This window comes from Teleopsis dalmanni, chromosome 1, assembly GCF_002237135.1.
Source record: "Teleopsis dalmanni isolate 2A chromosome 1, ASM223713v2, whole genome shotgun sequence".
NCBI classification, from domain to species: domain Eukaryota; kingdom Metazoa; phylum Arthropoda; class Insecta; order Diptera; family Diopsidae; genus Teleopsis; species Teleopsis dalmanni.
In genome coordinates this window covers 149666172-149688616 of record NC_051846.1, presented here as the reverse complement: position 1 = coordinate 149688616, position 22445 = coordinate 149666172, and the positions used below count along the sequence as shown (strand labels likewise).

The 22445-nt window shown below is 30.9% G+C and overlaps 6 protein-coding genes across 6 annotated transcripts; 2 read left to right on the top strand and 4 right to left on the bottom strand.

Annotated features, from left to right (window-relative positions):
* Positions 1–5: 5 nt before the first annotated feature.
* On the bottom strand, positions 6–1470 carry LOC119666436 (GATOR complex protein NPRL2-like; the record flags this gene model as incomplete). Its single annotated transcript, XM_038075713.1, has 6 exons — positions 1269–1470; positions 1074–1199; positions 878–1003; positions 692–812; positions 492–628; positions 6–419 (listed from the first exon to the last, which is right to left on the bottom strand). Coding segments are annotated over exons 1-6 (1035 nt in total), but the record flags the coding sequence as incomplete, so codon positions are not given.
* A 1673-nt stretch (positions 1471–3143) lies between these two features.
* On the top strand, positions 3144–4012 carry LOC119667913 (density-regulated protein homolog). Its single transcript, XM_038077269.1, has 3 exons — positions 3144–3372; positions 3428–3689; positions 3745–4012. The coding sequence occupies exons 1-3, from the start codon at positions 3262–3264 to the stop codon at positions 3927–3929; spliced, it is 558 nt and encodes a 185-aa protein (XP_037933197.1). The 5' UTR covers positions 3144–3261; the 3' UTR covers positions 3930–4012.
* Position 4013: 1 nt separating this feature from the next.
* Positions 4014–4626, bottom strand: LOC119669321 (DNA-directed RNA polymerase III subunit RPC9-like). Its single transcript, XM_038079162.1, has 4 exons — positions 4588–4626; positions 4414–4528; positions 4211–4363; positions 4014–4153 (listed from the first exon to the last, which is right to left on the bottom strand). The coding sequence occupies exons 1-4, from the start codon at positions 4593–4595 to the stop codon at positions 4058–4060; spliced, it is 372 nt and encodes a 123-aa protein (XP_037935090.1). The 5' UTR covers positions 4596–4626; the 3' UTR covers positions 4014–4057.
* A 3925-nt stretch (positions 4627–8551) lies between these two features.
* LOC119669320 (tRNA (cytosine(34)-C(5))-methyltransferase) lies at positions 8552–13010 on the top strand. Its single transcript, XM_038079161.1, has 8 exons — positions 8552–8726; positions 8783–9484; positions 9550–9692; positions 9755–10090; positions 10144–10778; positions 10841–10990; positions 12280–12434; positions 12790–13010. Exons 1-7 carry the CDS (start codon positions 8667–8669, stop codon positions 12417–12419), a joined length of 2166 nt encoding a protein of 721 aa, XP_037935089.1. The 5' UTR covers positions 8552–8666; the 3' UTR covers positions 12420–12434; positions 12790–13010.
* Positions 13011–13903: 893 nt separating this feature from the next.
* Positions 13904–17852, bottom strand: LOC119666435. Its single transcript, XM_038075712.1, has 2 exons — positions 16419–17852; positions 13904–14176 (listed from the first exon to the last, which is right to left on the bottom strand). The coding sequence occupies exons 1-2, from the start codon at positions 17850–17852 to the stop codon at positions 13904–13906; spliced, it is 1707 nt and encodes a 568-aa protein (XP_037931640.1).
* A 1797-nt stretch (positions 17853–19649) lies between these two features.
* Positions 19650–20545, bottom strand: LOC119667907. Its single transcript, XM_038077259.1, has 2 exons — positions 20008–20545; positions 19650–19945 (listed from the first exon to the last, which is right to left on the bottom strand). Exons 1-2 carry the CDS (start codon positions 20313–20315, stop codon positions 19690–19692), a joined length of 564 nt encoding a protein of 187 aa, XP_037933187.1. The 5' UTR covers positions 20316–20545; the 3' UTR covers positions 19650–19689.
* Positions 20546–22445: the final 1900 nt, after the last annotated feature.

Here is a 22445-nt window from a genome sequence, read left to right as displayed (position 1 = left end):
AATATGGGATACTTGTGTATGCAGCGTATGATTTTGTGCTGCAAACCAAATATAACCAATTTTCTTTCATCGATGTTATTGTTCTGCGGACACAAGCGCTGACAAATTGCACGCAAGGTAACTCCATGACTCATTGAAGCATAGAACTGAAATATTTTCTGTATTGTTGGACTTTTTGGAATTTTATCGGGATTAAGTGCAACGTATTTACGACAGGCAGCAGTTAGAGACGTGTTTTGTATAAGATTCTTAAGATTCTGTGTGCACATATAAACATTGCTATATTTTAAAATAGGCAACAATTGTACTACACCGTAGTACGCCAAATTCTGCATACACGACTTGACTAGATCAGTTTCAACATCTGCCTCAGCGGCAATGCGCGCAATATGGTTAATGCCATTTATGTAAGGTAAAATCTGCACAAATAAAAACAGTTTGATTAACAAAAAATTTAAAAGGAAAAGGTAATATATATTGTTTTAACTCACCTGTTGAGTTGTCAAGTCCCAATTGTCCAAAGGCGTGTTTTTAAAATCAACCAGCAATAAAGGCACCATGTGATCTTTAACTATAGGTGGATCAGGTTTATGTGTAACAATTTTAAGATATATTGTTGTATCGCCCTCTGTTTAATAAAAACTTTAATTATTTTTTCTTTTTTAATATATATATAAAAATTTTATATTACCAACTATTGTAGTCACTTTCTTCTCATTTAAATCCCTAATGACTGTTTCGAAAATATGTTGCAGTTTCAACTTGTTATCTTCAACTTTAGATAAAAAACAATTTTCCTCCTCCATCATTATCTATAATAATATATAAAATGTTATTTTTTAATAATAGAACGATATTTTTATGTTTTATGGCTGACCAAATATTCCGATAGCTTTTTCACCACTGGTTCGTAGTGTACAGAGCGCGCCCAAGAGTCGCACACAAAACATAAATTAAACAAAAATGCATTGCGTACGTATTTTTGTTGATCCTCTATGCCAACCTAAATGAATTAAAAATAATTATTACCTTTTTTAATAATAAAAAAAAAAAACGCAAATATGTTGACTTACGGGATATCCCACAATTTTCATATCCACGGCATTCACAGTCAATATGCAGCGCTGCAAGTGAGGCTTAGGAATAATGTACACATTAATAGCATCAAATACATCTTTTGAAACATAATCAGGCGGCACCTTAAATTATGTTATTAAAATATTTTTTGCATTTCTACACTTAATATATTTAACTTTAAAAGTACTAACCTGGCAACTGATTTTGCAACCTGCGGTGGCATGAAATTCACTTAGAAAAATGCAACGAATTTTTCCTTCTTTCCCACATCCTTCAAAGAATTGCTGATTACTTTTCTGCATATCTTAAAAATTACAATAAATTCATAATTTTATTTTATAAATATATTGCAGCTGATTGAATAAAACAAAAACAGCTGTACAAATCCCATCCCGCCGCTGCAAATATAAGCGATGTGACACTTCAGTTCATCAAATGTTTGACGTTTGGTATAAAAAACCTTCGAGGTGAGTATTAATCACATGCGCTGGATGTAATTCAATTTGTAAATTACTTAGTACCATATCGTAATAAACTTTATTTTTACAAATTAATAGTATTAAATTTCATAAATGTAAATAATAATAAAAAATAAATAGTGATACGTAAACAATATACAAATATTTCGACAAATGGCAAGTTAAAATAATTCTCACATCAAGGACAAATGGTATAATTGTGTGTACTATTATCATAACACCACAAGTGCAACACGAAATCTAAATATTCATGCTGCAATATATATTATTTGAATATTTTGCGTTTTCCTAGCTGATATATTTTCTTTTAACAATACAAAATGTAATGTCAGCTGTTTACAATTAAAATGTCAGCTCTACAACTAGAAATTGTTGACGCATATAAGCTCGTTCCCATTCCTTAAGTAACTTGTGCTAATTTAAACGACAAAGAGCTCAATACTACTAAGTAACTTACTAAGTAAGCAGTGGAAACGTAGTATTAACGTTTCAAAACACCGATCAAAATTCGATTTGTTGTAATTTTGATACATACAACATTGACTGTTAAACTAAACTCAAATAATCCAACCACATAAAACGTTAAGAATAGAAAGTTGCAATAAATTTTTGTATTAATTTATATTTCATAATAATATTTTAAAAATACAAATTAGTTGAAAGTTTCTTCACATTACACCATATAAAGCAAAATATATACATTTTTATTTACATTTGCAATATTCAGTAATTTAATGATTAATAAAACACTCAATATTTTAAAAGGAACGACTAATGACTGAATTGATTTCTAATCCAAAATCGATTTTATTTATTGAATTTAAAACAGAAATAGAAAGTTTCATTAATTTATTTATTATTAATACTAAAAAATTATATTCATAACCGTAAAGGGGTGAACTATAGTAATATCCAAATTTTAAAACTAATAATATGCATTTTGTTTCTTCTTTATTTCCTTAAAGTGTAAACGATTAAATTCTTTTAATACTTTGTCAAGTCCATAATAATTAACTCAAAATTACAAATTCCACAAATATGTGCGAGATAATTGCATATTAGTTTTAATTCTGTTGATTACATATAAACTGCCTTGAAAAATTCTTATTTAACTATGATAGGTGTTAGTTTTGCTAAACACAAAATATAGTTGCGAAGCAGACCAAATTTGAATATATATGAAAAATTAGCAACCATTTTCATTGTATATGTATATTAATTTAATTCATAGCATATTCATATATAGGTAGTAAATTGAAGTTTCCTAGGGATTTTTTGCACTGTACTTATGTAAATATTTATTATTTTTGGTAAAAAGTTTTCAAATTTATTTGTTTATTTATTTACAATTTCACAATGGTAATACCTAATTTACTTAATTTTTATTTAAAATTTATTTACCCCACTCGAAATTCTGGTAAATACCAAAGTGCGCTACCATACCGATATGATATACTATTTCCCTCAATTTAATCGAACTCGCACACGACTATGTACACAAATTTGAAAGAAAAAACAAATTCAAAAATAACAATCTGGTAACACTCTAACCTTTCTTTGACTGACTTGCCGAATGTCAAAAATGACAATTCATAGTTTACAAAAAAACCGAATGTGCAAAATTTCTACAAACAGCTGCTTTAAGAATTAAACTTCTTAAAGTTGTTCGTATAAATTTTATTTGTTAGTAATAAATTAAAAAAATATGACGGAAAAAAGTTTAGAGGTGCCAGAGAAACTGAAACTTGGTCCGCGAGATGGAGTTGAATATCCTTTAATTGTGAATTACTGTGGAAACTGCACAATGCCAATTGAGGTATTTTGAAATGCTTACACTGTGTTCGATATTATTAAAAATATTTTCGTTTCAGTATTGTGAATATTATCCTGAGCATGATAAGTGTAAGGCGTGGTTGGAAAAGAATTTGCCAACAGAATTTGAACGTGTGAAATTGCAAGAGGAATCGGCTGCAGCTGACGGTACTGACGACGACAAAAAGCGTCAAAAACGTGGCGGCAAAGCTTTGATGAAAATTAAGAAAAAGGAAGAAGTACTGAAGAAAATAACAGTTTCGCGTGCACCCAGAGGTAAAAAGAAGTCCGTTACTGTTGTCACCGGTTTAAGCACATTTGGTAAGTAAAAATATAAGGAAATTGATGAAAAACATTCAAGAAAATTATTGTGCAGATATCGATTTGAAAGTGGCTGCTAAATTTTTTGGAACGAAGTTTGCTTGTGGCTCATCAGTTACTGGTGAAGATGAAATTGTAATACAAGGAGATGTAAAAGATGATTTATTTGATGTCATACCTAAAAAATGGCCAGAAATTGATGAAGACTTCATTGATGATTTAGGCGACCAAAAACGTTAGTTAAAAAAAATGGAATGGTGCTAATTGTATTAAGTAAATCAACTTTTATTTAACTTATAAATATAGCATTTTTATAACAAAACACAAAATAAGTTTGATTTTTTTTTTTGTTTTCCAACAAAACAAATTCAATTTCTTTCCTCCAAAGAGAAATGTTGTTTCACAATGTCCAGCAATTCATTAACTTGTTGTTCAGTAAAACGTTCCTCACTGTCCTCAACTAGCTGAAATTTTTATTTTATTATATTTATATTAATACTAACAAAATACTATTTTCTTACGAGTTGTACATGCAAAGCACAGGTTGGTGGGTCATTGGTAATCATTAGGCATTCGTTCGAAGTGAGCTTGTATGGCTCGATGCTTTTCAGAAAAGTGGCTATAGATGGCTTGCTCTGCACTTTACACGGCGTATCTTCTAAATATTGTAATGTCTAATGAGAAAACAAATTATATTATGCATTTAGTAATGAAAAAATAATACCTCATATGAAATTGTAGCCAAATTCCTTAAACCATATTTCTTTTTTGTATCTTTTGAATTTTTCAACGTCTCCATTACTTCCAAATTTGAGTACAGAGAATAACATGGATTAACACTAAAAATTTTGATATAAAACGTTTTGAAAAATTTTTTCCAATAATATGAACCACTTACATTTCCATTATAATATTTATTCAACAATTGTTTTTAAAATGAAGACAATTTTTTAAGCAACAATAAAAAAAAACAAACATGCCTAGACAAGAGGTGATGCCACATGTTTTGAAATATAATATGATGTAAATATCAAAATCACGAAATTAATATTAAATATTAATTTCACATATATATCACATAAAATTTGTTTAACTATTTCAATAATTTTAAGCAATTTTTTAAAACTAACATTAATTAAATTAAAAATTTATAAATAAATTAAATAAATATATATTTTTTGTGTCTAAAAAAATTGTTTTAATATAAAATGTTTTTTCACAAGACATAGTGCAGTAATTTGAAGATCACAGCAATAATAATTTATTTTATTTATATTGTTGTGGTTTATGTAATCGTTTAAAAAAACAGCAAAATAAATATTAATAATGAACTTTAGTACTGGCTCAATGGTTTAACATTTTAATCAGCATTCATATACAAATTTTATTAACTCTGGACCATAAGTGGCAACCACTTATGAAGTTCCTGTGAGTGATAACTATTATGGTTTCTTGGAAATAGTTTCCACGAAAAAAAGTTTTACTTATTTAATAACAAGTAATAAAATTTAAATCCTAATTTTTTGTCGTGTAAAGATACTTTTTGTTCATCCCTATTTGCTGAAGTAAACTTAACGGTTGATCCTTGGGTCATTGCAATAAATTTATAAATAATAGGAGACAGTATTTTAAGTATTTATTTAAAATTTTTCTTCATTAGGTTATTTATTTAAATCTAACAATATTTGCATATTTTACATCTACATTGTAACCTAGTCCACAGTATTACAGGATATTCGGTAATAGCCAGACTATTCCTTTCCTTGATTCCTCTTAACTCGATGCCGTTGCATGCTTTAGATTAAAAGTTTATTAATGTTTATATATAAACTTATTGGGGCTTATATAAGTTTCAATAGAGAGAATATATATGTATTCACGTTTATATAGGACTCAATTGAAAAGAATATGTAAGAAAAAAAATTTTTGTGTTTTTTTATACTTAGCCCTGCTGATGATTTTTTCTGGTATACGTGTCCTGTCTAGGTATCAACTTCGAAAGTTGATGTCCAAGTCCTCCGGTGTGCTTGCAATGGCTTCGAGAATTGAAGCTCAAGTCCCTTGTCTGAACATATATGTTGACATATATACGCATCAGACCGAACTCTAATGTAGCGCAAATGTTTTGGCTACATTTTGGTTTACATTTTTGTCCCCGTTACTGTTTTTATTTCTTTCTCATTATATGCGTGCGCATTTATATTTGTTTTTTAACTCTCTTACTTTCGCTTCTCTCTTTAACTAACGGCACTTTTGCATTTATTCTTTACTTATGTGCGCGCGAATCAATGTCTTTTTGATTTAGTTTCTGTTCATTTGTCTTGATTAAGTTTCATCATATGTGTCACATCATATTTAAATTTATTTATTCAAATAATATATTTATGTATTAAAAATATTAAATTAAATAATAAATAAATGAGGTAGGTGTATTATTTATTTATTTAAATATATTTTATATTCCTTGTGAATGCATTTCCAAAGTAATTTTAGGTCTGTTCATGTGGTGCTGTTACATGCATACAGGGATGAGTTTTCGGTAAGTTATTTACATATTAAATAAAAATTAACTAATTTGTGTCATGCTCTTAAAATTTAAAATTAATTCTATACTTATTTTATGTAAGTTGGAAATTTGTAAAATTTCCAATCTTACAGTCTTTTAAGCATTATTGTTGTTTACATTAAAATAGTAGTTAACAGAATATAATAAATGTATTGCAGGTGTTAGAAGGAAAAATTATTTGACAAAGAGTTTAATATTAATTTTTGAAATTTTTTACTATTTTGGGGAGCAAAATTGACAAATTTTAGTATATGCGTGTGAATAGACTTCAAATTTAAATATTGACATGGTATATAATATACTGACTTCTAAATTAAAAATACTATGTTTTCATAAAGTTTATAAAAATTAAAAAAATGTATTTAAATTATTAATAGCAGTGTCAAGTTTTTCAATTTAATTTCAATTTAATAAATAAATTTAATTTTTAAATTTACAAAAACGCATAAATTTAAACTTCATTTATTGTGATTCCTTTTTAACTTGAATTTTATTTGACACACTGTCTGACAACTTGTTGCGTTGCCAGATTCATTAAATTATTATAGGAAACCATAGCACTATTTGTCAAATGATTTGTTGGGATTCATTGACATATATTAAACTCTCGATAAGTCATTTTATTATGACTTATGATAATATTGTATTATTTTAGTAAATATATAATATCTTACTCGAACCCGTGCTGAATGTTCGAAGTATCCAAGGTGTTAAATTGCTAAATAGAAACATTGTGAGTGCTTTTTTATATGTAAGTTATAGAGTAGAGTTTGACATAAGGTGCTTTCGGCAGTTTTTAAGTGTGGGAAAAAACATTAAGTTACTTGTCTAAAGTTGTTAAAATGAGCGGAAAATAACAACACTACTTTATCTAAGCAGGAAAGTGGCCAAACATTTTAGCAATTACAAAAAAAAAATGTTTTCAATGCAGCATGCGAACTATTGTGAAAATTCATATGTCAAAAGATTGCAAACAAAAATTCAGTGCAAAATTAAAATTTTTCACAAATTTGAAAATATTGAAAATGAAATATTTTAAAAATATGCAAAATTGTGAAAAATAAATGATTTGAATTTTTTTTTTTTTTATTTTTATTATTTGTAAATATAATCTGTAAAAGAACTTTTAGTATTATTTGTGGATACTAAAAAGAATAAAACAATATGTGTGGGCAACAACAAGGACACAACAGCTGATGTGACAGCTTGAATTTCACATTTAACAACATACCACAGATGCATGTTAATTTGCTAAAGTCTCAAAATTTCACATATCGAGTATTTAGCACAAATATAAGCAATATTTTATTTGAAAAATTTCGTACAAAATAGAGTACATTTTTCACATATATATTAAAATTTATTTTAATTTACTAATTTGCTTGTCAATATACGAATAATAAAATTTGCATTTGCTTTCATTGACGTAAGTCAAGCGTGAGGGACAAATTATGATTAAATGCAAGATGAAAATTTGACAGCCCACTTGATTTTATATTGAAAGCATTAACAATTGCGGTGACGTGACCTCCATCCAAACATTTTCCCAATCAATTATATTTCTAATTTATTTCATAGAATATATGATTCCATTTCCTTCATTTTGAACACATTGTAATTCTCTTTTATATTTATTCTTCATTTAAATAAATTGTAAATGATTTGCAGATTAGCAATTTATTTGTAAGTGGAAAAATCGATTTTCTACCTAGAAGCTTATAAGATAATCTGTAGCTCGTTTATGTAACTCGTTCGAGTTTAACTCGAACGATTTCTTTCGAAAAGTTCTCACTTGCTTTTTCTCACTTCTTTCGAGTTTGCTGTTTATGTAACATGAAAAATTCACCACACGAGAACGTTTTGGTGTGATAAGAGAAACTGATGAAAATTGAACGTTTTTTAAAAAAATGGAACGAAAATAAAACAATTTTAAAAGGTTGCTTAGTGCTTGCAAATAGCACTTGTACCAAAAATTTAAATTTATTCACTTTAACTTACTTTTTTCCATTCAAAATTCAAAACTTCTCGCAAGCAATTTGACAGGTGACAAAAACTCGAACGAAAAAAAGTGAGAAAACAATTCACCACAGTTACATAAACACTTCTAGTGAGTAATTGTCAAAAGTGAGAAAATCGTTCGAGAAAACGAAGTGAGAAAGTTACATAAACGAGCCACTGAAGTGATTATTAAAATCTTGTCACTTTTATGTGTTCTTTCCAGCATTATTTAGAATTATTTAAGTTATGCTATTAGATTTTAAAAACTTCAAGATCGTTTTACAACACTGTTTTGCAAGAGTGTGTTCTACTTCGACGAGCCACACGTGTTGAATTCAAATTATTATTTACAATTGAGTGCAATTGTTAAGTTGTAATATTTCTGTAATATTCATAATAATAGTTTTTTTAATATGGCTCGCGGTAGAAAGCAAAATCCTTTTGCAGCTAAAAAGCGTCAAAAGCGCGAACTTGTTAGTACATCTGTTTTATACTTTTATTTATTTATACTGACAAGTCAAAATTTTAGGCAACCGCTAAGGATCCACGGCCTGAGCGTCGGGCAGAACCTTACGAAGAAATAAAACGTGAAAATGAAAAATTTGTGAAATATTACCATACGCAAAATATCTGTGCTACTGAGGAAGAGTGGGAATTATTCTTAAATGCAATACGGAATAATTTGCCGACAACATTTCGTGTGACCGGCTTTAAAGACGAAGCCAAGGCATTGCTTAACATAATCGAAACGAAATTTTTTGATGAATATATTGGTGGTGTTGCTGAATTAAATGGAATACCGAAAGAAGAAGTTGAACGACCACTCTGTCTGCCTTGGTATCCCAATGGAATGGCGTATCAATTGCAATTGACACGCAAAGATATTAGACGGTCGGAACCTTTGTATCGGTTGCACAACTTCTTGATTGTAGAAACTAATGCGGGTAGTATAAGTCGACAAGAGGCTGTCTCCATGATACCGCCACTTGTGCTAAATGTGCAACCCACTGATAAGGTGTTGGACATGTGTGCGGCTCCTGGTTCAAAGACGGCACAATTAATTGAAGCTTTACATGCGAAGCCAGAAGAACATAAAATACCACCTGGTTATGTTGTGGCTAATGACGTCGATAATAATCGTTGTTACATGTTGGTGCATCAAGCGAAACGTTTGAATTCGCCCTGCTTTGTTGTAACAAATCACGACAGCAGTTTCTTTCCAAATTTATTGGTAATTATTTAATATTTATTTTTATTTCTTTGTTTAAAAACCATGCTATAAATTTGTTATTGTAGAAAACTGAAGCTGATGGTTCGAAATCAATAATAAAATTCGATAAAATCTTGTGTGATGTGCCTTGCTCTGGAGACGGTACTTTACGTAAAAATCCTGACATTTGGATGAAATGGAATTTGGGACAGGCGTACAATTTGCATGGGTAAATACATATAATACTTAAATATTATTTAGTTTACTAAACTCAATTCAATTTAATTGTAGCATACAATATCGCATTACACGACGTGGTGCGGAAATGTTGGAAGTAGGCGGCCGCTTAGTCTACTCCACCTGTTCATTGAATCCGATTGAGAATGAAGCAGTGCTGCAACGTATTATCAGCGATGCTGAAGGTGCATTAGAAATAGTTGATGCTGCAAGTTTTGTGCCTGGGCTTAAATTTAATCCTGGCATGACTGCATGGAAATTAGCGTCCAAAGAAGTTGATCAGATTTACAGCAGCTTTGACGAAGTGCCTAAAGAATATCACACAGTAATACGTCCAAATATGTTTCCATTGCCTAAAGAAGAAATAGAAAAAATTGGGCTTGAAAAATGGTCGGTTAAAATATGAGTACATAGAATTTGATATCAAATCTGCTTATTTTTAGTTTACGTGTTTTGCCTCATCTCCAGGACTCTGGTGGTTTCTTTGTAGCTGTAATTGAAAAAAAGCGACAGTTGCCATTTGAAAAAAATGATATTAAGGATTTATTAGAGAAACCAAAACCGGAACCAAAATTGGATGAAAATGGTCAACCTATTGAAGAAAAATCTGTACCTTGGGGTCCACAACGTAAACGTAGACGTTTACATGGCTACAAAGAGGATCCATACAATTTTTTTTCCGAAAACGATACTGACTGGGATGAATTAAAATCTTTCTACGACTTAGACGAATCTCTAAACAAACGTTGTTTGCTAACACGTTGCTTGGCAGAAAGGAAGAAAAACGTTTACTATTGCTCCGAACCCATACGAGATTTAGTGTTACTCAATGAACACAATATTAAAATGGTCAATACAGGAGTCAAAGCTTTTGTACGTTGTGAAAATCGTCACACTATGCATCCCTTCCGTTTAGCACAGGAAGGTTTGCAAACGACAAATGCTTTCATTGGTGCAAATCGTCGTATTGAAATCGAAAGAGATGATTTGATTTTATTATTGAATTGTACAGATCCTACCAAGCCACCATCGACCACTGAACTAAAACCAGATACACAAGTTAGCTGTACGAATCTGGGTAAGATTTGGCAAAAATCTCTTGCGTATTTTTTTATTCTACATGAATATTTTTTTTTTTAGAAATTGGCAGTTGTATATTAAAGTATGTGGATGAGCGGTTTACTCTGTATATTGTCGGTTGGCGGGGTAAATCTAGTCTACGCGCGTACGTTGATAGCAATGAAACTATACACATATTACGTTTATTAGGAGCAGATTTAAGTAAATTTGGTAAGATTAAATTAAAGTTTCTTTTCAAATATGATTATGCTTTAATTTAATTTAATTATAATTAATATTAAATTAACATTTATTATTACTCGTTTTTTCAAATGAAATAGAATTCAATTCATACATAATTACTATTTTAATTAATATTAGTGATGAGCAATCTTTTCACTAATTAGTTGGCTATTGCAGACTGGCTACGCAGTCTTCCGTGACTACATTTAATAGCAACATTCAGTGAACCCGACGGTGTTTATGCTGGTTTCTAAATATACTATAAGTCTTTCAAAACTTTGAACTTATAGTTATCAACATTGACGTGGGTCCCAAGACCTTTAGGAAATTTGTTTTATGACAGAAAGTACATTGTTTTTTCTCATTTACCACAAGATCCATTTGCTTTCGCTTGTTTCTTTAAGTTGGAAAAAGCTGGGTGTTCAATCATATCATAGCAATCAAAACAAAGTATTGCGTCACAAAAAGATGATAAATATACTGAAAGTGCTCACCCACTTGGCGTGGATGTGGCCTACAGCGTCTATCACCTTTACGAAAATTGAAATATAATAGTGCAATAAAAGATATTTGTACGAGTGATGATTGCTGTAACAAATGATGTTTTTAACGATTTCGATAAAACTCGACAAGATTGTAGAAAAAGCGTTGAAAGAGAATTTATTGATGTTTAAAACTATAGCTTAAATGGATAAGGAAATGGATGTAGGAAAGAAAGCAAGCTTACTACTTCGATGAGATGAAGACATGAATAAATAGCCACGAGTTGGTGTGTGAGTTAGCATGAATAGATATGAACGAAGTCATAAAGAATTGAACTTCAGCTAAGAAGCACATTGAAAATATACGTCTTTATGTGTAGCTATATCCTAATAACCATTGGGCAAGGATAGTTTTTGCATTCATGAAAGAACTGTCTTTCATCTCAAGAAATTTTACACGGATATCTGTTAAGAAATCGTTGCAATAAAAGCTGGCTCTCACAAGAGATATTGCTTCGGTAAGGAGGGCGGTTATCAGTAGTCGATGTACAATGATACTGATGTTGGGTGCCGTGTGGAAGTATTCACAACAAAAAAAGAACTTGACGGATGCAACGCGGTGAAATGGATCTACTAATATAGAATATTTATCGGACTTACATCACTATAATTTTTATTTAGCATGTCATTTATATATATATATATTAAATTTGAATGAACTAATACTTTAAATGAACATTAATAAAATTAAAATTAATTTTTTTTTTATATAAAAATATTTTTTTATTTTTACAGATGTTAATAAGTATGAAAAAGCCAAGGAAGCTGCAGCAGTAGCAAATGCACAACTTGAAGAAGCTGAAAAGAATTTAACAGATATTAAAGTAAACGATGACACTGAAGCTGAAGAATCAATAAAAGAAGCGGTTAATTAGCTTTAATTTAGATTTGTAAGTAAAAATAATATATAATTAAAAAAAATAATTTGTTTAAAAAAATTACATTGTTCATATAAGAATTGATTGCTTTGCAAAAGTCAACTTATGGTATACTTAAAAAATATCAGTTCTTATGAAATATATATAGAAAAGTTAATATCGGCATTATTAAACCAATTACATGCTATACCAAAATGATTAATATTATTACATATTGCATATATAATATTGGCAATTGTTCACTCAGCGTATTGAACCATAATATCCAGTACATTATTTGAAAGAGAAACAAAAATTTTTGCAAAGCTATAAAATTTATAATAAAATAGGATATTAATTACGTTATTATTAAATACCGACTGTTTAGACGGAAAATGTAAAGGCGACTATATTGATGTACCGCCATTATTACATTATCAAGGTGCATCATTGGCTGGATGCGTATATTGTCTCCAGCGATATATAAATTATATGTCATATAACTTCATCAAAAAGTTGTCTAAATTTTAATTGACGTATGTAGACATCATCGTTCATATTATACATGCTTTATATAGAGTGATGGAAAAAATAATAGAAATGGTTTAAATGGTGTTTCTTTATCCTATATATCTTTTGTTAAAAAATGTATTTTCTAAAGTTTTAAAATTCATAAAATTGTAGTCCAAGTAAATGTAATAATTAAACCAAAAAATCAATTTTCACGTTATTCATAATAAAAAAAAGTGCGTGTCGTTTTGCTCCCTTGCAAAAAAAAAATAAAAACAAAAAATTTAAAATTAACAAAATAATTTTTTTTTATCTAAATATGCTTATTTTAAATGCTTTTTATAATTAATACTAACAGTTATTTTTTAAATTCAGAGCACCGTCGACCGAGGGATTCATGTCATGCCATGAATCAATGCCATACCATTCGATTTGCACCTTATTCCACAAACTCTCCTTGTTTTTGGGTCTATAGTTGGAAATTCGCTTCTTAAGAATTCTCCAAAGATGTTCTATTGGATTTAAGTCCGGCGACTGCGACATCCTAATAATAAATATTTTTTCCCGATATTTTTGTCCCTGAACCAGGTCTTTGCTATCCGAGAGTTGTGTTTAGGGTCATTATTCTGCATAAACTCCCATTTTAATGGCAGTTCTTTCTCGGCATATGGTAGCATTATATTTTCGATATAATTCGACATATAATTCGATATAAAATATACATATAAATGAATACATAAATATATATATACATAAATATATAAATAAATCAATATATAAATAATTCAATACCTATATAGACATAGTCTGTTGCGTACATCTTATGTCTTATCCAGTATATTGCACCAACACCTGATGAGAAGAAACAACCGTGTTTTACTGTTTAAATTACGTACTTTGGAAGGTGTGCACAATTTTTAGGACGTCGTGTAGTTGCATATCAGGCCCAAATAAATTAACTTTGGTTTCGACGTATAAAATGAGGATAATTTCTACAAGCGATTTGTCTTGAACAGCCAGTCGTCTTTACTTGCTGTTACCTTCATTACGAAGCCAACCGGTTCAACTTTATTACATATCCCGTTTGGTGATCGACTTAATACGTCGACATGAATAAGATCATTTCCTTGGCGATTGATATTTTGATAATCATACTCAAGTAACTTCATCCAACAGCGTGGGATTTTCGGCGTAAGTTCTTTATTTGTTTTTACTGTAGCAATTGCAGAACAATCTGTCACGTCATGAAAATGCTTTTCAAGTAGCTTTTTAATAGATTCTAAAACGATCTAATATTTTGAAAATAGTGACAGCCTCGAACTCATAGCTATGGTATTTACTTTTGGTTTCAGTGCAATGGCGACTATAATAGAACACCGGCTTCCAACGTTTTCCGTTTATTGACTGCAAGAGAACGCCTGTGAGAACTATACTACTGGCGTCAGCATGTACTTCGCGCTCGGTTGCGCTATCATACAGAACAAGTACCGGACCGCTACTAAGTAACTTTCTGAAAAGTTAGTCTTGGACAAATTTTCTAAAAAAAACCCTGTCAATCCTATAAATCCCCAAACATCGGTAAAACTTAGAGGTGTTTTTAAATTTCTGATTGTTGTTAATTTTTAAAGTTCTGCCGTTATCCCATTTTCGTTTATAATGTGACAGCAGCCCTATAGACAGGAATTTACTTTTAGAAAAACTTAAGGTAAGGTTGTTTTTTTTCAGCAAACATAGAATTTTTTTTAAATTGCTTAACCCTTCCTCAATTGATTGGTTTGATATAATGACATCGTCTAGGTACACAAGAATTTCTCCTTTACTCATTTGTGAAGCAATACTGTTTATTTACTAATCTAAATGGCCTTGGATTATATTCGTAATGTGCATCAGTGGTTACAAAGGCAGTGTACTGCATAGAAGTTTCTTCAATTTTTATTTGGTGGTATCCTATTCTTAAGTCTAACGTCGTGAAATATTTATTTCCGTCAAGTTGTGCAAATTATTCTTCCATATTTGGCATGGGATACGGATTCTTCTTCGTGATATTGAATAAACACTTATAGTCGACACTGTTTGCAGCCCAGCAAACAAATTATTTTTAAAATCGTACATTTTGTAATCAAATTTGTTTAGCATCGCTGGTGTTGGATTAAAATTTATACACGAACCTTGTCTCTGTAGAGTACAAGGTGAGATGAAAAAACTGCAACAAAGTAAAACGCCATAATTTTTTCATTTTTTTTAAATTTTATTGAATGAAAGCAAAAAATGTCGGAAATAACATCAAATTTGAGAATCGGTTTAGATTTGTTCAAATTGGCCACCTTTGGCACGAACTATGGCCTTCAAACGGCCAATGAAACCATCACACGCTGCCCGAAAGTGGCTCTGCGGTATTTTGTCCCATTCTCGGCGAAGCGCTTGCTTGAGATGATCGACACTTTGGTATTTTTTAGTGCCAACCTTGCTTTCCAAAATACCCCAGGCACAATAGTCCAACGGATTGGCATCCGGAGATTTTGGTGGCCATTGTGCGGTGGAAATGAAGCGAGGAACCTCATTTCTTAACCATTCTTGGGTGGCGCGTGCTGAGTGCGATGGTGCTGAGTCCTGTTGGAATGTCCAAGGTCTGCGGCCGAAATGTTTGCGTGCCCAGGGCTTCAGAACTCCCTCCAAAATATTTTCGCGATAGATTTTGCGCATTTATTTTGACCCCACGGTCGATGAATACGAGCGGCGAGCGACCATCGGCTGTTATGGCGGCCCACACCATCACCATGGCCGGCTTTTGAGTTGTGGTGGCCAACCGAAGTTGCAAATTTTCAGCTGACCTCTCTGGCAAGTAAACACGATCATTTTGTTTGTTTACAAACTGCTGGATAACGAATGGTTTCTCATCGGAGAAAACCAAATTCGGCAGTTCACCACTTTCGGCCAAGCGAAGCAACTCTTTAGCTTTTTCGAGTCTAACTTTTTTTTGCGCATCAGTAAGAACTTGCACTTTTTGGAACTTCAATGGCTTTAGTCCAAGCTCATTTTTCAATATTTGCCGAATGGCATATTGCGATATGTACAGCTCACGAGCCATTTTTCGTCCACTGCGACGCGGATTTCGTTCGATTCGCTTCTTCACTTTTCGAACCATTTCTGCCGATGTTGCTGTTTTTTTTCGTCCACTTCCTTGACGTCGGGCTACGCTACCAGTACCATGGTAACGAGCGATGATACGAGACACAAAAGATTTATTCACTTTTAAATGCTGGAGGGCTCTAACGATAGCCACTTGTGGTTTTCCAGCCAAATGCAAAGCAATCACACTATCACGTTTGAATTCCATCACAAATAACTTTTTTTCTGAAAAATTCCCACCAAAATGCTTTTGTGCGCTTGTAAACAATATAATGAGCTGTCACTAGAATAAATCTGACAGCTGTGGGACGAGCGGTTTAGAAATGACAGCAGTCTGAAGTTGGTTGCAGTTTTTTCATCTCACCTTGTATATCTTACCATCATTAAAGCCTGTAACATTTCAGGTGATAATTTGTTTCTCAATTTGTTTTTAATTATTGAGTAAATGGAAAATGTGCGCTCCACGCTTGCATTTGAAAAAGGTAACGAAAGTAATGCTGTTGCGAATTTGGCTACATTTTTAAATCTGCTATTCCCAGCTGCATCCTTATCCTCACTGACTTCAGCATAAAATTCTTCAGTGTTTGATAAATGTGTCCATTTTTTGTTTTGTAGTTGATGCCATTCATTTTCGACATCCTGCTTTACTCCAAACACATCAGTACGATAAATTTTAAAAAATTCTTGTAAACCAGGTTTAACCTGAGATGTTGCAACTTTTGGGTCAAGATTTGACATCATTTTTAAAATTGATAAATTTTCCGGTAATCGATTTTGAATTTGCTCAGCTAAAACAACTAAAAAATTTTTACATCGCTGTCTTATCTCAGGTAAGTGACTTGCATTAATATTCTGGGCCGCAGATTCAAAGTCATAACCTAAATATATTGATGAAGTATCCATCAAGTAAGGATGAAAATCAAAGTTGGTAATTTCATTGCCTTCTATATTTTGTAATTGAGCTGGAACTACAATTTTTTGAAGTACATTTTTGTAAAGTAAAAATAAATCTTCAAATAATTTAACTGGCTCTACTTGATTATTTTGAAACAGTAGATTCAACTGAGTAATAGTTTTTAGTTCATTCTTTAAGAAAACAAAATATATTTTGAATTGTATGTTTTTCATGATGTCATGCAATTGATCAGCCATATAACATTTATCTTGCTTTCTAACAATAGAAAAGAGCAGTTCTAATTCGATCCATTGGTCTAATATTGTAGTTATAGCTTGGAAACGAGCCAACCAGCGAGTTCCACTTAGCGCTCCCACTTTCTTAGGATTACTGTTATTATTGATTATTTCATATAACTTTTTGTACTCTTCTACGCGTTTAGAACTGTAAGAAAACCAGTTGTGAACTTCACGAACTAAAAATTCTAATTGCCTAGGCAGCGTTTCGGTAGCCTTTTCTGCACATAAGTGCAAAGAGTGATATATACACTTAACGACGATAAGATCGGGCAAATCTTTTTTCAAAATAGTGGCAACAGATTTGTTTTTGCCGATCATCACATTGGCACCATCCACACCTATTCCAATTAGATTTTGAAAATTTAGATTGTCACTTTGTAATTGAGCTTTTATGGCATCACATATACTCTGAGCATCAAATTCAGTTAATTTAATTATTCGATTAAAAGTAGTAACTATTTTCTTTTTCGGCATGGAGAAAAAACGTATCATTGTACAAAGAATTTTTAAAGTAGAGATATCGGTACTCTCATCGATAATAATAGAGTAAGCAGAATCGCCAATTTCTTGCACTAAATCTTGTAACATACAAGGACTGAGCACATTTTTTATTATCATAGTACACCTTGTTTTGTGCAGTTTCAATTTAGATAAAGTCTCCGATGTTTTATCTAACTTAGGTAGAATTTTCGTCAAATGATTAACAGTGTGTATAGAAGCATGTTCTGCAATAAAAGCCGTTATTTTTAATTCTGCAATTTTGATTGTTTCTGAATCTATTGTTTTAAATAGAGTTGGAAGAGTATAACATGACTTTGCGCTTTTATGTGCCTCAACAGATTTGATATGTTTTTCTGTACTAGCATGAGCAACTAAATCTTTTCTGTGCGCTTTTAGATTTATTTGACAATATTTACATATTGCCATACTATTGTTCGTTATATCTGGTGAAATCCATTCTGTAAATTATATTTCATTAGAGAATATGTGTAGTAAAATAAAAAATTTGAAACGCTCTAGTATTATTACGACCCAAATATCATATTCTATAGATGTTTTTGTGCTATGGTAGTAAACAATATTTTTGTACCTATATAGTTTTCTATAGTTTAAGATATCGGAAATTAAAATAAAAATTTATTATCAACCTTTCAATAATACATCTGATTCCCACGCTTTGGTATATTTTTGGTAATATTTTTTACTACTTGCTTTCGACATGGTTTTAAATTTTACTAAAATCACTTTAAAAATGAACGATCCCGGCTATCAAAAAAATTCCAAAAAAAACATTGCTCGCTGGCAATTAGTGTTGCCATGCAGCTTGTTCTTTTTGTTTTCGTACTGTATTTACACACTATCGGCGTTTATATATACCTTATTTATATATAATGAAAAATATTTAATGTGTGTTATTACTAACATAGTTTTTTGAATTGAAAAAATTACAATATTTTTAGACCCCCTAAAAAAACCCCTAAACATTTGGTGCCCCCAAAAATACCCCCAAAACAAATTTTTCCCCCTAAATTTGGGGGGAAAACCCCTAAGTTGGCAACCCTGGTACTATCTTAGTTTGATTAGTTGTCGCTCATTGGTTGATCATTCTCATACTCAGAGCGTTTTTCTTGGGAGTTACGATTTGCATTTTGTTTTACATTTTTTTTATATTAGATAATTTAGCTGTGCTCTTAAGTTTACCTAACTTAAGGTGGAGTTAGACGGTAGTTAACGTAAGAAGTTAAGTCAAAGCGAAATGCACAAACAACCAAACCTGTGTATTTGATAGGAACGAAATAAACATATGTGGCGAACTTATAGAAAAATCAAATTCAATTAGGTTTTGACGTTAAGCGATTTTAAAAACTGTGCTCAGTTGCTCGCAAAACCTTGATGAGGGTGGATGCGTTGCAATTATGTGCGGAATATGTTTACTATAACGAGAGTAGACGAAAAAATATTGTGATTATGAATGTGATTATTAATAAATTTTTTTTTTTTATTATATTTTTTTATATAATTATTTTATTAATATTGCTGAATATTGATTGTATTTCTATATAGCAAAAATAATCAGCAGAAAATATTTTAATAAATTTATTTTATTAACATTTTTACAATAGGTAATTGTATTTTATAATAGTTAATATTATTTATTTTATAATATCAATAATTAATATCTTATATATTGATCAATAATCAGTAAAAAGAATTTAATTTATGGTATAATAAATATTGAAGAGAAATACTTATTTAATAATAATAAATAATATTAAAACATTAGTTATATATAAAAATATTTCACTAAAAATGTTTTTATCTGTTTTACTTTGAAAGTACATTCGTACAAAAAATATATATAGAAACATAGAAATTCACTACACTTGAGGACAAGCAACTACCGGTTGGAGCTTTTAAAGTTTAGAGTTGATTCTTTTGTTAATTCTTTTTTTACTTATTGTTCGTGAAATCTTGTTGAGAGTGGGTGATATTTGCCATCAATTGCACCAACACAATTTGGAATGTTCCATGTTTGCCAAAAATCTGATGCAATATGCCGATATTGCTCTTCTGTAGGTTCACTTAAATATATTGGTGATAGTAGTTGCCAAATAATATCACACATTTCCAACACGGTGTTTCTAACTGTAGTTCTTCCCAATTTATAGCTCCATGCTAAACTCTGTAAAGGGACGCCATGTGCCAAATACCTTTAAAAAAAGTTCGTGTTATTTTTACTAAAATTACTAATAAAACAGTACATGTAACTTACAAAAGAGTAAGTGATAAACGTTCATCAGCATTTATTTGCTGCCCACATTTTGTCGCAGAAGGAGCTATTAACTTCAATAATAAAGTATATAATTCTTTAGACATCCGTGTATGACTAAAAAATTCTTCGTTATCTTTTTCTTTTATGGCTAAAAAGGTTTTTCGGTAATAGCCATGTAGAGCACGATCCACATTAATAGGACGAACTCGCCACCTTCTATTGCGCATTTGATTTCTCATGCTGTACAAGCGCAATATGTTTAGAAACAAATTACAAGCTTGCACAGTCAATTCATTTTGATTATACATATTTGTTAATAATTTACTTAAACTATTGTTAATTATTTCACTTTCAACAAAAATAACATAGAATTTCACTACACTTGCGGACACTCAACTACCGACTGGAACTTTTGAAAATATTTCATTTGCATGTTCCGATGTAAACAAAGTCAGCTGCTTACTTACCGTCTAACACCGCCTTAACTTAAAGCGAAATTTTCATTTCGTTTCTTCTTAACATCTTACGTTAACTACCGTCTAACTGAACCTTTACGTTTAGCTATGCTTTTAGGGAGAATAGAATTTTTTTTGGTGGAGTTAGTACATAAATCTGTGTTTGTTTTCTCGGCGTCGATTATTGCGTCAGCATAGGACACCATATTTCTACTATTGTTAGTTGTTGTTGCGTTATTTCCAAGTGCATTTATTGTTGTTGTTTCGTGTTTCTTTGCTCTTACTTTAGTTCTTTCATAGCCGATGTGTATAGCCGATTCTGGCAGAGTATGTGTAGCAAAGGTAATAATTATAAGACCTGTTTCTACAAGTTCCCCGTCTTCCTTTTTCTTGATTTTTTTTTAATATCGCAGACTGCTTGAGCTTCTAGTTCTCGAAGTATTTCCTCTTCTGCTATCGCTTTGAGTTCATTTGAGTATATAACGCCTTTACAATTGTTAAGAGTACTGTGTTCAGAGATGGTTACCGCAATTGTGTCGGAGAGTGACGTCAGTTTACTCAGTTTCTCAGTTTGTTTTTGGTTTTTAGTTTTTATCAATATTGTACCATTACGTGTTTTTGTGCATTGATCAACCTCATCACAGGTATAATCAATTACCTTTTTAATTAGAAAAGGTGATATATCTTGTAATGTATCATTGATATTGTTATTCCTTTTCATGACCAAGTATTTAGGGCCTGGTATGTGTATATTATTATTTATAAATGTTTTATATTGATCAGGTTGATCAGGTGGCTTGGCCATTTTAAGTTAAGTTTATAGTAAGTATTGTTTTGTTGTTTTTATTTTTAAACACTCACTTATAGAATCAAATTTACTATGTCTCAAAGAGAGAGATAACGATATACGGTTATTTAAGAATTTTGTTCCGTGAATAATAAAACACAACCGTTCACTTTGACTATTAGTCAGAGACTGATAGTGCAAAATTGTTATCTAGAAACTTTTGTAAGTAAAATGACATTATTGAGTGTTTTTTTTTTTTGGTATTTTCTAATTCATCGTCAAAACCGTTCACTTTGTAATAGTTCTTTCTTCAGGAAGCTGAAGATGCCAAGTTGCAGCTTGGAGCTTTACTTTGACGTGTCCAGTAGCCCCATTCGACCTTACGTGCCGGCCCTTCCATTTTCACATAGCAAGCGTTATGTCTTGACGTGATTTAATCGATTCTCTCTCAGGTATTACTGCGGGGAAAGTTGTAATTCAGAGAGTATTATATGGTGTGTCAAATCCTAACAACGACTTCTTCGCTTATATTAGTTATAAAATAATAAAAATACTTATAGGTTTTATAATTTAAAACTTTATCATAGATAAGTGCCGTTTTCTTCTTTTGTAATTAAATTGATAATATATGTAATACACTGAGATCGAATGCTTTTCACTTTATTGATCAGTGAAGAATAAAATTATTTGAAATTGAAATTTTTAATCTTGTATTTTATTTCAACGTCAATTAAAAACTAGAAAAAGTTAAAAGATTTTAGAAAAATTGTTATTTTTGAATTTTTAATTGTATTTTTACCAACTCATATCCATTTGGTTGTTTGAGCACTGGAAACTTTTGTCAGAAGCTCTTGTCTATCAGTACTCAAATAATGTAGGTCTGAATAGAGGCACTCGTTTAACAGATCTAAATATTACAGCAATTTATAATGGAAGGATTTAGAAAAGAGTAGTAATAATTTAAATAATTAATTAAATTATTATTATTATTATTTTTATTTAATTCTCCTTAATGGGTTTTTTGGTAAGTTTTGGTTCTGTGAGCATAGTTTTGTATTCTGTGAGCATAGTTCGTATTTTTCGCTGCATCGCTTGTATATCAGTCGTTGTCCATTGTATTATTCCGAAACAATAAGTCAGAATGGGAATAGCAAAAGTATTGATGGCTTTTATCAAAGATTTACCCTGCAGATTCG